This window comes from Pipistrellus hanaki (genome assembly GCF_964339955.1).
Source record: "Pipistrellus hanaki genome assembly, chromosome: 10".
NCBI lineage: Eukaryota > Metazoa > Chordata > Mammalia > Chiroptera > Vespertilionidae > Pipistrellus > Pipistrellus hanaki.
In genome coordinates this window covers 30,621,263-30,633,353 of record NC_140512.1, presented here as the reverse complement: position 1 = coordinate 30,633,353, position 12,091 = coordinate 30,621,263, and the positions used below count along the sequence as shown (strand labels likewise).

Sequence of the window (12,091 nt, the reverse complement as noted above, 5' to 3'; positions counted from 1 at the left end):
TAAATTACTAAATGCTTTGCTCATATGAATAAAAGAGGTAGGCTATTAATTTGCAACTACTATTCATTATATTGAGGAGAAAAATATTTTTATTCCTACTTTACTAAGTTTTAAAACATGGGAATATATGTTTAAATTTCTCAAGCAGCATTTTAGTATATATTGAAATGATTTTTCCCCTTTGATCTTCCCACATGCTGAATTATGGAAATACATTTTTCAACACTAAAATATCTTTGACTTTTTAAGTCAATGCTAAATTACTCATAGCATGATATCCCACTAATATTGTGCTCAACTCCAGTTCCATACAGTATAGGTAGGATTTTTTTTATATCTATGTTTATAAGTAAAGCTAGTCTTTCACATATTTTATGAATAATACTGAGCATTGTATTTGCCCAGTAAAATTAACTGAGAAATGATTAATTAGTTCTGCCAAAGTTGTTTAAGACAATGCAAAATACCACAAATGTAAATTATAAGTGAGAAGCAGGCCATAACAGCAGAAGCAGAAATTGCAAAATAAATTGTGATACTTCAAATTTACAAAAATTAAATCATGCTACTATAATTGAAAAATTATTATACATTCCAATTCTCTTTTAAGTCTTTTTAAAAATTAAGTCGATTGCTTAATTATTTATAAATTAATAAGAGAAATTTTGTTACACTTGATTTTTTAAAAGCTAACTTTTTCTTTATAACATGTATAGCCCAGATGCCAGTTTTCAAATTAACCACTTATAGAGATTATATAAAAAATGTTTACCAATTTGACTCTAAAAAAATGTCAATTTTGGTTTGAAATATTGGCAAATGAATGACAGAATTTATGTGCACCTGTAGGACTAGATGTGTTAATTTGATCCATAAGTTATCTTCTGAAAGATTTTCCATTTTTTAGAGTCCAAATTCCACATAAAAAGTCAAATTTATGACTGCAGAGTTATATGCTAAGGAATCACCACGCTCTTTTCCCAGTCTCATGTTTTATGAAGTGCTAATCGGAATTGTTTCAGAGATGTTTCTTCTTAGGAAAAGACATTCCAAGTGGAATGTTAACAACAAATATAATATTCTCCTGAAATTTGACTCTCATGTCTATTTTATGGGAGCAAAAACATAAATTTGTGTGGAATTTTCCTAAGTTCAAAACAAGGGCAAGACTTACTAAGCTTTCCTCATGCCTTCTCTTCAAGCAAATTTTGTGCTTAGTTTTTCTGAAAAACCATCATTTCCTCAATACCAATTTCCTTGCCTTCCTATGAAACCTACACTTAGCAAGGAATTTAATCATCGACTTCAAGTTGTCTCTATTCATGCCAGGACGATCCTATAAAGAACTGAAGCTAGTTGGAGTTTGTGTGGGATAGGCCTGGATAGCACTTCCTCCAAAGTGATTTCTTGAGTTAATAAAAAAGTCATCTAAGGAAGGGGGAAATATGAAGAATGATGGTTTCTGAGAAGGAGAAATTGCTGCTGTCCCCAGAATGCTAACAGCACAGGTCAACTCTCTCTAGAAAGCTTTCAAAAGGGTTCATCAACTGTGAACTCAGTAACAGGGCTTAATACTGCTTACTGCAGCCCTTGAAGCTAAGCATTAATGGACACTACACCGTCATTGCATAGAAAGAGGCAAATATATTAACTTAATGATAGACCCATGAACCCACTAAGGAATGTGATTATATTATGCCAGCTAGCTCTTACAACAATATTAGATCTTACATAACTGTGTTGTTATTATGTTTTCTTTCCCCTCAAAGACCTTTTGAAGCATTTGAAGAGGAAGATGAGAGAAGACATGTGCCGCCCCAAATCACAAAGGCAATTTGCTAAAATAAACCACAAAAACCTCTACTTTGATTCTTCTCAAATTGAAAGCAGTGGCCATTGGTTTTAAAAGGCCCTATCAAAACAAAATACATACCCAAGTCTGAAACACACCAACAGGCTGATAGGGGTTCAGTAATTACAATCTCACATGTTGGTTTCAGAAAAAAATATAAAATAAAAAATAAAAACAACAGACATCCTACACTTCAGGCTAATATTAAACTATACCTTTTCCATATTTTTCTCTGCCCACATCGACTATATGGAGACAGTGCTCTTTCAGAAGATAATTCTTATGATAATGTATCAGAGAAAAAAGAAAAAATGCAAAATTTTATACCTTGCTCCCAGTAACACATATAGTAACAAGAATTATACACAGGTAGACAGGGTTAATGGTCACAAATTGCCAACCCACAGGCCAATTCTGGCCTACAACTACTTCTAACAAAGTCATGGCCATTTAACTTTTAGGAGGTTATTGCACAAATACTTGAATTTTTAGCTTCTCGTGGAAAATGGAAAGATGTGAAAAACTGGGTCCATATTCCCACATAAGCTCAATCAGCCTGAGCTGTGAGGAGACCATCTGGCCTTTATAAACAAGGTATTTGCTAACCAGTTGCCACAAGTCTCCCGGCCCCACTCACATCAGCTGCATATGTGCATCTGCTTGTGGGAATCCTGGTGAAGGCAACTGCATTAAGAAAGTTACCAGGACTCCACATATATCAATGAGCCTTCTCCTTGCCCTCTTCACATCTTTACCTTTTGGATATCCTTTCAGGGGGTTCAGTTAAAGAATGTCTAGATCTGTTTTCAGAAGTTACATAATCTTCCAGGAGCCATGGGGTAATAAAAAATTGGCAAATGAACTCACAAAACAGAGCAGTGAACCCTGGTGATCATCATAATGAATAATAACAATAGAAACACTTTGGGGACTGAGTTCTCAAATTAGTCAGCTCTAGTAAGAAACTGAAAAGATGCTTGGAAAAATGAAACTCAGGTTCAGAAATATTCTCATGGAAGCCAGCACCGAAGGAAGATAATGAGAATACAGGTATATATTCATTTTGTCCTGGGTCCTTCCCTGCTTCCTTTTAAACCCAAGCTAATGGATATGTTTATTAGCTTACTCAAGGAAGGATTTTATATATATATATATATATATATATATATATATATATATATATATATATAATTCCTATTGTTCAAAATCATTGCTATACAAATAAAATAGCAAGCTGTCATCAAGTTAAACATAAAATGACTAAGTATACAGGTGCATGCATACACGCCCATTTGTAAAGGGACAATTCTTACCTTGTTATGGGTCCCAGGTCACCTGAGTCTTGGCTTCCAGCTTCACTGGGAGTGCTCACTGATTTCGAGGAGGGAGACATAGGGGTTGGGACTAAATAATGAAAATCACAGGTATCCCATGTTAAAAAATGCAGCGACTGCACTGAGAAGAGCAGTGTCAGACAAATCAAAACAAATGGACCCAAATTAATGTGGTCATATGGCCAGGAGAAATTGAGATGGGATATGGAAAACCAAACAAAAAAGGAAAGAAAAAGGAAGAAAGTCAAGTGAATTTTATATATTTTGAAAATGAAAATCTGAAATGAATTTAGACAGAATTAATGTAGGGATTCTAAGGCCATGTCCACCTTAACAAAATTAAATGGAGAATCAAAATAGTTATCCAAATAATTCAAGTCAAAAATCTCTCTAGTATGAACTATCCAGATAATTCCAATTCTCCACTTGATTTTGTTAGCATAGATGTGACTTATTAAAAAATAAAATGGAGTGTCTGTAAAACTTTACACGATGATGAAATAAGTTATTCTGGATCATTTAAATGGTCAAGAAGGTTTGGTAAATTCTGTCTGCACTTGGAGGGAAATCTATCATCCATGGACTATAAACGGTATTTGCTAAGAGAAGCAAAGTGAGGAAGGAGGGGTAAATGCTGAACCTGGTAATTTAAAAATCTCTTTCAAAACAAAGAACCATGTCAGGATGCTTTATTTTTACATTTAATTAATAGTTTCATCCTCTTGTACTGTTTACTGTGTTTGGGACTTGTGTTGCTCGCCTCTGGCAGCTCTCGATGGCACTGCCATGAGCACACAAGCAAACTGCCATTCTGAAGACAGGAGACAAAAGTTCAAAGGTCAAGGTCAGTGCGAGCTGAGAAGCTAAGAGCAAGGATAACACAAGCAGAAAGCTAAAGAAAATGCAAATGTATTTTTTTTCCCCTCTAGCTTTCCAATAGGAGCCAAATGTCCATCAAGACAGAAGCTGCACCAAATAAGCACGGTGGCTCCAGGCCAGGCAAATTCAACGGGTTCTCAATCTCACACGTGCCAAAGACGCCAGGTGGGCAGCAAGACATGCCAGTCCCTAAGTGCAGATTCCCATTTGGTTTCAATCATGTGCAATTTCCTTTTATTTATTTAATAGGGGAAAGGGTTTAACTATTTTGTCCAAATCCTACAACACAATGGCAGATCTGTCAAGAAACTAGGAATTTTCATGTGGTCCCATAATTAATTCACTGATTATCCTCACAGTAAATCAGAGGGTAAGTCAGGGAGATGGATGAAAACTCAAAATGGGGTCCACGGTTGCCAAGTCCTGTTGGTTGGGATACAGGGACAGTTCCCTAAGCTACAGTTTAGGGATATTTAACTGTTTTATCCTTAAAGTTTATTTACTGGCTTTATGTGAGGCAGAGAAGAAGAGGACATATCACTATTGTGCTTAACCAGTGTTCGTTCACTTTGCAGCAAACTTTCCAAAGCTATTTTAAGGGGAAAATATAATTGATTACAAAGCATCTAATTTATATTGCATGTCAATTAAATACAAATAAGTTTGTCAACCTCCTCAAACAAAGTCCATTAGTCATATATCCCACAGGTTATATCTTCCACACCATAAGAAGCTCCGCAAAATAATCAACATCTTATTGGGGCTTATGATAATCATTATTAGATATGACTTTACCTACTACAACTTGAGGTTGACTATAGAATGCTTTCTCATGGTGTTTTAGTTTTGTGTGTATATATTAAATTATACTCAGCAACACTTGATAATTTGTAGGCTTATAGAATACTGCTCTTTTTCTTATCTACATTGATATAAATACTTGTTATTGTATTGCACATGGGATAATTTTTGTTCTTAGTTTAAGTAACTATGGAAATCAGTAAAAACTTATTTTAAAATAAAAGCCAATAATAAAATTCAAAGAAAACAGACTATTTTTTAAAAAGGGACCTGATATTGTACTTATTTATCTGTATCATTTTAAGAGTTTTTAAAACTATATTGGATATTACATAGTTTTACAGACACCCTAAAATTACTCTGAACTGTAAAGAAAGCAAATGGATAAAGAAAAATTCAAAATAACTTATCCCATAAGAAATATATAGTTAAGTGACAGAATAAACATGTTATGTATAGGTTACCTTCAACACAAATAAAACAAAGAGTTCAATATCCAACCCCAAGTGATAAAATGAGATCATGGACAATTAGTTAGGAATGAATGAGCTGAAGGAGGGGTATTACAGCAAAAATGCCAATTAGCAATAAAACCAAGATATACAATAGAATCAAATACATTTTAACTTGTTAGCTGATCACCTGCCATTTTAAGTTTTCCTTCAAATTTCCCACTGAGCATTCCATTTTCATCAGGGAATATCTGGGCCTGTGGTTATGAAATTCATAACCAGATTTACCATAGTTGAGGGGTTGGAATTCAGCAATGGAAATGAAGAGCAATTTAAGACAAAAATTCCAAGATTTCTTGTATTTACCACATGGCAATTCATTTAACAAATATGAAATAATCTAACACCGTGCAGACAGTTGTCCACATTATCGGTCATGAAGCAGCAAATTGTGAACAACTCTACAACCCGTCCTTCCCATGGCCTTCCAGCCTCCTCAATTCCAAAAATAAATACGCCTGAAGCATAAACGAGCCACAGAATTTCTTAAAAAATAAAAAGGGCATAAAAGAATAGTAAACGCTGGACATGGTACATCCCACACAAGTCAAATTTGAGGAAACAGGAACACAGAGCACTTTCAAGTACCTAGAGGGGGCTCCGGGGAAATGCCGATGCTCTGCAGCAAAGCCTCGGTCTCTCGGCGCTTGCGATCCAGGTCTGTGTCGTCCTGAACAGGTTCTTTCTTCTGCTGCATATCAGCCTTTAAAAAGTAGATGCCAGCAAGAAAAGTTAGTAACCAAACTGCCTGTGTGCTTTTCCTGGCTGAAACTGAAATGGTAAATGCTTGGGCAAACACCCTAAATAGACATACTCATGTGTATCAAGGATGAGAAAAGACTGTGACTGCTCCACTTCATAACTGCTAACCTCCCTGTCCCTTCTGAGAAAATATACTATCAGTTCTTGATAGTTGTGTTTGTAATACTCACCCCATACCACTCCCCTCCACCCCCCCCCCAACCATGTTTGAGATTATGCAAACAAGGAATTATTGGGATCTGGTTAAAAAATAAAATTGGCTATGAAAATAAATCACTGTAAAACACACTATTTGTACCAGCAATCTACATTTACCATGATTTACAATAAACCGAGCTAAAATGTTTTCAAGGCATGTAAATAATATTAATGTAAGTCTTATTACTTGTTACTTTTGACTTGCATCGGCTTCCATTATACATATTAACTCAGGAGAGAAAATTGTAGTGTAGAAAAATATAATACAAAAAATCATGTAGGAGAACTTTCTTTGCCAAATTCTGTCTAAAAATATATCTTGTGTGAGCTTCTTATGGTCAACCCTATGCCCAGTATGCATTTTACAGGATAGTGACAAGTCAAAACACAGGTTAAAGAAGTTCAGTGATTGGGTTCTGGGGGAATTTAAACATTGAGGGGTTTTTATGTTTGTTTTTTGTGAGTTTTGTGTGTTTTTTCCGTAACACAGTTACTTCTTAAGACAAAGCATTTCCCCCACATCTAAAATTGGATAACATCCTATTTGGTGTGCAGTTACGTCCCGACAAAGCTTTGTGAGTTTAGAGAGGTGAGAGTGTCCTAAAGTTTGTAAAAAACCAATGATGCAGTTATCAGACCCACTTTCTCCCCAGGGGCAAGCTGAGCATCCTAACAGGGACATTGCCTCCTCCAGGAGTGCAAAGGACATTTTGAAGCAATGAACCATAATTTACATCCTGGCATCTACAGCAGAGAGTTCGTGCACTTCTGACTTACTCCCAGTTGGTAACCTATACCCAGATAATAAGCAAAATGTATCTTTGCACATAGTGCTGAGCTCAACACTTGTGATTCTTAGCCTCTGGCTTAAAGCACACTCTGAATTTTGGAATCTCCCTGTCATTAGAGGAAAAACAGCCATTATAGGGGTGGATGAGGGCTAATGAGAAGTGCAAGAGGATTTTCAGCAATCTCACATGACCCAAAATTCCAAAATGGCAGTTTAATATCTAAGTGAAGATAGCACAGTTCATGTTCTTTTCTGATTGTAACATTTAAACTACTGAAGCAAGTTCCAAAGTTTATGCGTACAACAGAGGCAAAGATAGAACTAAGGTGAGAAAAAGGACCTTGCAGAGTGAGGGTATCAACATTCACATATCACAAAGTTAAAAGAAAGGTGGAAGGAAAAGGGAGGTAATGAAAAAAAAGGCAATTACCATAGCAGCTACTGAAATGGGAACGAAAAAAACCAAGGTAAGCAAAATTCATCTTAGGAAGCCAATATGGAATTGTAAAATTGGTTTTACAGTAAAGAGGTAAGCCATAGCTGGACCATCAGCTTTATTAAGAGCAGATTACGTGTTTCTTTTGTTCACCACTACAGCCTCACATCTAGATCAGAGCCTGACACATAGTAAATGCTTGATAAAAAGTGTGGTGAATGAATGAATGAATGAATATTTGACCTTAGAAAATGTTATTCTATAGCTATAGAATGCTTTACGATGGTACCCCCTTCAGAAAGCCCTTTATAACACCACTGTTGAAATTTTAGTCACCTAAACTTTCAGTGACCCCATGCTCATGACAAAGCCATTTCTGTATTCTAAGATCAAAAACAAGAAATTAACCTTCCCTCATTCTTTCAACAAAAACTTATTAAAGGACAACACAGAAATTCTAATGCAGCTTATATAGCATGATCAGATAAACTTAGGGCATATTATCTATAATTATCTGTCATGTATGTCCTATGCAGAAAGACATAGGATCTGTTTCTTTTTCATTTATTTTAATTTTAATCTCTAAGCATTCAAGAAACATACTATCAGGTAAATCACATGTCAACATGCATGCATTGTGCAAAAAAAGGACACCTGAATTCCACCTCCAAAATTTCACTGCCAAATACAAAGTGTCTCTAAAACTCATTCCTTGCCTTCCACCTTTTTTTTTTTTTTTAAAGATTTTTTAATTGATTTTTAGAAAGAGGTTAAGGGAAGGAGGGAGGGAGGGAGGGAGAGGGGGGGGGGAGAGAGAGAGAGAGAGAGAGAGAGAGAGAGAGAGAGAGAGAGAGAGAGAGGGAGAGAGACATTGATGTGAGAGCAAAACATGGATCAGCTGCCTCCTGCATGCTCCCTACCAGAGATCAAGCTTACAACATGGGCATGTATCCTGACCAGGAATCGAACTGGCAACCTTTCGGTGCATGCGATGACATTCAACTGCCTGAGCCACAACAGCCAGAGCATACCTTTCTTAATTCCTAAGGAAACAGAGAATATAATATACGTATACATATACATATACATATACATATACATATACATATACCTATAGCCTAAGTGACCAGATGACTGGATGACTGACTGGCCAGTAGCTATGACATGCACTAACTACCAGGGTACAGATGGTCAATACAGGAGCTGCCCCTTAATGGTCACTGCGCTCCCACGACGGGAGTGCCGCTCAGCTGACAGATGGGTGCCAGACACCAGGCTCAAGGCTGGTGAGCACAGCTGTGGCAGTGCAAGCCTCTCCCGTGGACACTGCCCCTGCGAGCCTGAGTGATAGCGGCAGGCACAGTGGGGCCAGGATGAGCGGGAGTGGCACTGGCCCAGCCCAAGCTCGGGCTCCACTCCGGTTGCCTGCTGCTTCCCACACTACTTCGTGCTGTGCAGGATCTACATGGACAGCGGGCTGGAGCCTGAGGAGCTTGTGGGTATTAAGGCCGAGCTGTGGTGGTGCAGAGGTCCACTGATCCCCGCAGGCCAGGCTGAGGGACCCCATTGGGCCTCTAGGGACATATATAAATAAGGAAAAATGTCCATCTAGATGTAACAGAAGCTCATCAGGAAAGGTATCAATGTTCAAAGTTGATTATGAAAAACATAAAATTAGGTTACTGGGGCTTATCTATAATAATAAAAGCATAATACGCTAATTAGACCAGACAGCCGAACGACCTTCCAGACAAAGCTGAAGCTGTGAGGGCCAAGCCCCTTGCATGAATTTCATGCACTGGGTCTCTCATTGAAAATAAAGGCAGGTTCTGTATGCTATCAATTAGCACCTTAAACTAAACAAAATTTTACTTCATCTAAGATAGTTACACCACGTACCTAATCATAAAACTTTCTATTTCTTTCTTGTAAATACTACAGAATCCTAATGTGTTTTAATGGCTTAATATAGAGTGATTTCACAGTACTGGTAATTAAAACTATGCTAGAGGTGCCTTCCCCGGGGAATGACATTTCTGCTTGTGAAGGGTTGTTACAGCTGAGATCCAGAGGGAATCATCACACAAAGGAAAATGATCAGCTGAGAATTATCAGTCACTTCTCCGAAGACAGCTCGGAGGGTATCAGAGGAACAAGCGAGGACAGGCCAGGAAACGCCTGTCCATCCTACCTGCAGTCACTCAGCAGAAGGCCAAGGACAGGACGGAACTTCAGGGTGGCCCCATTAAGCACACCTCATCGCACTGAGGCCAATTTTTCATGAAATTGGGTCTGTGTCTTGAATGGTGGCCACTATATTTATTTTAAAATCAGGTTTCATCCATAATGCCACAGCCAAGAAAGCAGTTGACATGCAAAGGAGCGGAGAGTGGTAATTTTATACATGTACACAGTTTTCTGGATTCTGTGGAGACGACAATCAGCCTGGGTGGTCCTAACGCACACTAGGTTTCAGTCATGGCAAAAACAGTTAGGCAGAGTGGCATCAAAGTTCACTTTGTTCCCTTTTTATTCCGAATTTGTTTTATTTACAATATGAGCCCAAAGAAAGTTAAAAGGCAAACCTATAAGCTTAAGGCTATTTCTAACTGGTTATAAACAGCATACAAACTAGAGAATCTCCAGGAGTCAATGAGTGTAGCCAATCGACTAGAGTATCCCATAGACTCAGGATCAGAATTGTCCAAGTAAATCTGCAGGACATAATCCCAGATGCATGGGAAGGATGTCAGTAACCTAACATCTGAGGTCTGCATCTGAGGTCTGCCTGCAGACCAGCATCTGAGGTCTGCCCTAACTAGTTTATATATTCATTCATTCACTCATACAGCTGTAATACAAATCAATAATATAGTAGTTAATAAATAATAATACAAGAATAACCTCTTGGGTGGGAAGATCAACCAATGAACTTGTATGCATATATGCATAAGCCATGGACACAGACAATAAGCTGGTAAGGGCCTGAGGGTAGGAACTGGAGTGGGCTGGAAGAAGTTAATGGGAGAAAAGGAGGACCTATGTAATACTTTCAACAATAAAGATGAAAAAGAAGGAGGAGGAGAAGGAAGAGGAGGAAGAGGAGGAGGAGGAGGAGCAACTGTTCTGTGTACTTAAAACTGTAAGCCTACTTTTGCCCACCCCTGTATAACCTTTAACTAAAGGCCTACTGTTAGAGACAAGACCTACGCTAGATATTGACTCAGTGATAAAAAATAAAAAATCAAAAAAAATCCAGCCCTGTTCTCAAAAGTTCACACTCTATTAGAAGAGAAAGACAAGTGAGGAGGCAGAACTAATGCTCTGTGCTAAATGGTTTGATAAGGTTGAGGATGGGGTTCAGGACTCAGTTAGTCATGGAGGCAGAATGGCACCCCAGAAGACTTCCTGGAGGAAGCGGCATTTGAGAACTGAAAGACATGGAGTTAACAGCCAAGGGAAGGACACTTGAAAGAAGTAGAACAGTAAAAGCAGAGGGAGAACATTCACAAAGCCCAGTCAAGCAGGAGCAGGGCCCACAGGGGATGTGTAAGTAGCTAAACCTGTCTGGAATGTGGGTTTTAGGGAAAAGGAAAATCGGGGTGAAAATGGTGTGCCTGCCCAGGCTCTGATGATCATTGTAATAAATTGGGGAAGGGAGTAGTGAAAGAATTACCCTGGATTTCTTCTTTGGACAACTGCCTGAAAGGGGGGTGGGCCTGAGCCTAGAGACAGAGGGTGGCTACCGAGAAGGCTCAGGCCTCTAGGATTTTAAGAGCATCTGAAAAGGAGGGATCAGAATAGATTACTTCCAGGTTTCTTTTCAGCAATAAAATGGTACAATCCCAGGAGACAAGAGGCCTTGAATGATAAGATTTTTCCAATAATGAGGGCACTTTCAGAAAGTGGTCCACCAACGGCGATCCTGATAAATGCACACAGCCAATCTACAGGACTGTCTTCTCCTCTGGCAGCTGATCTCAGGAGCAGAATCACAGCTCTGTGTCTTTCCCTGTCCTACAGTGTCTCCTGGGTCCTCACAGAGCATGTGAGAAAAGCACCACTCTTCTCTCCATTTCACAGAGGAAACCGTCTCAGAGAGTCCCACATCCACTCAGGGCAGAGCTGTGAAGGGCAGAGCCAGCTCCCAGCAGGTCTACGCAGAAGCCTGTGTGCATAACCCCTGAGGTCACTGTCTTTGGCCCACTGGCTGCTCAGACAAGCCAAGTCTTCCCAGTCTATAAAGGTGCTTAGGCTGAACTGAGGAAAGCGCTTTTGGGGGGGATGAGTTGTGGGGGGATAAGACCCATAGCCAGGGCCAACCTTTAAGATGATGTAGTCCAAGTGAATCCCCAAACCTGGCCCCATTTGGATCTTTCCAATTAAAAACTCTGAGATGGGCCGAAACCGGTTTGGCTTAGTGGATAGACTCTATGTGTCAAACACAAGGCCCGCGGGCCAAATCCAGCCCGCCAGGCCTTGCAATGTGGCCCGCACCGCGCTGTCATCACTGCACTCCGCTGTCAG

The 12,091-nt window shown here is 38.9% G+C and overlaps 1 protein-coding gene across 8 annotated transcripts in view; it reads right to left on the bottom strand.

The window, feature by feature from the left end:
- DYNC1I1 (dynein cytoplasmic 1 intermediate chain 1) overlaps window positions 1-12,091 on the bottom strand; it is a 272,928-nt gene that overhangs the window by 223,742 nt on the left and 37,095 nt on the right. For 3 of the 8 annotated variants that reach the window (XM_084896671.1, XM_084896670.1, XM_084896674.1), the window contains exons 3-4: window positions 5,967-6,081; window positions 3,166-3,256 (exon numbers count right to left, since the gene is read on the bottom strand). In XM_084896671.1, coding sequence (XP_084752797.1) covers window positions 3,166-3,256; window positions 5,967-6,081 — 206 coding nt within the window. Of the gene's footprint in view, window positions 1-3,165; window positions 3,308-5,966; window positions 6,084-12,091 lie in introns of those variants that run through there. The other 5 variants (XM_084896669.1, XM_084896672.1, XM_084896673.1 and 2 more) reach the window with 3 other exon arrangements.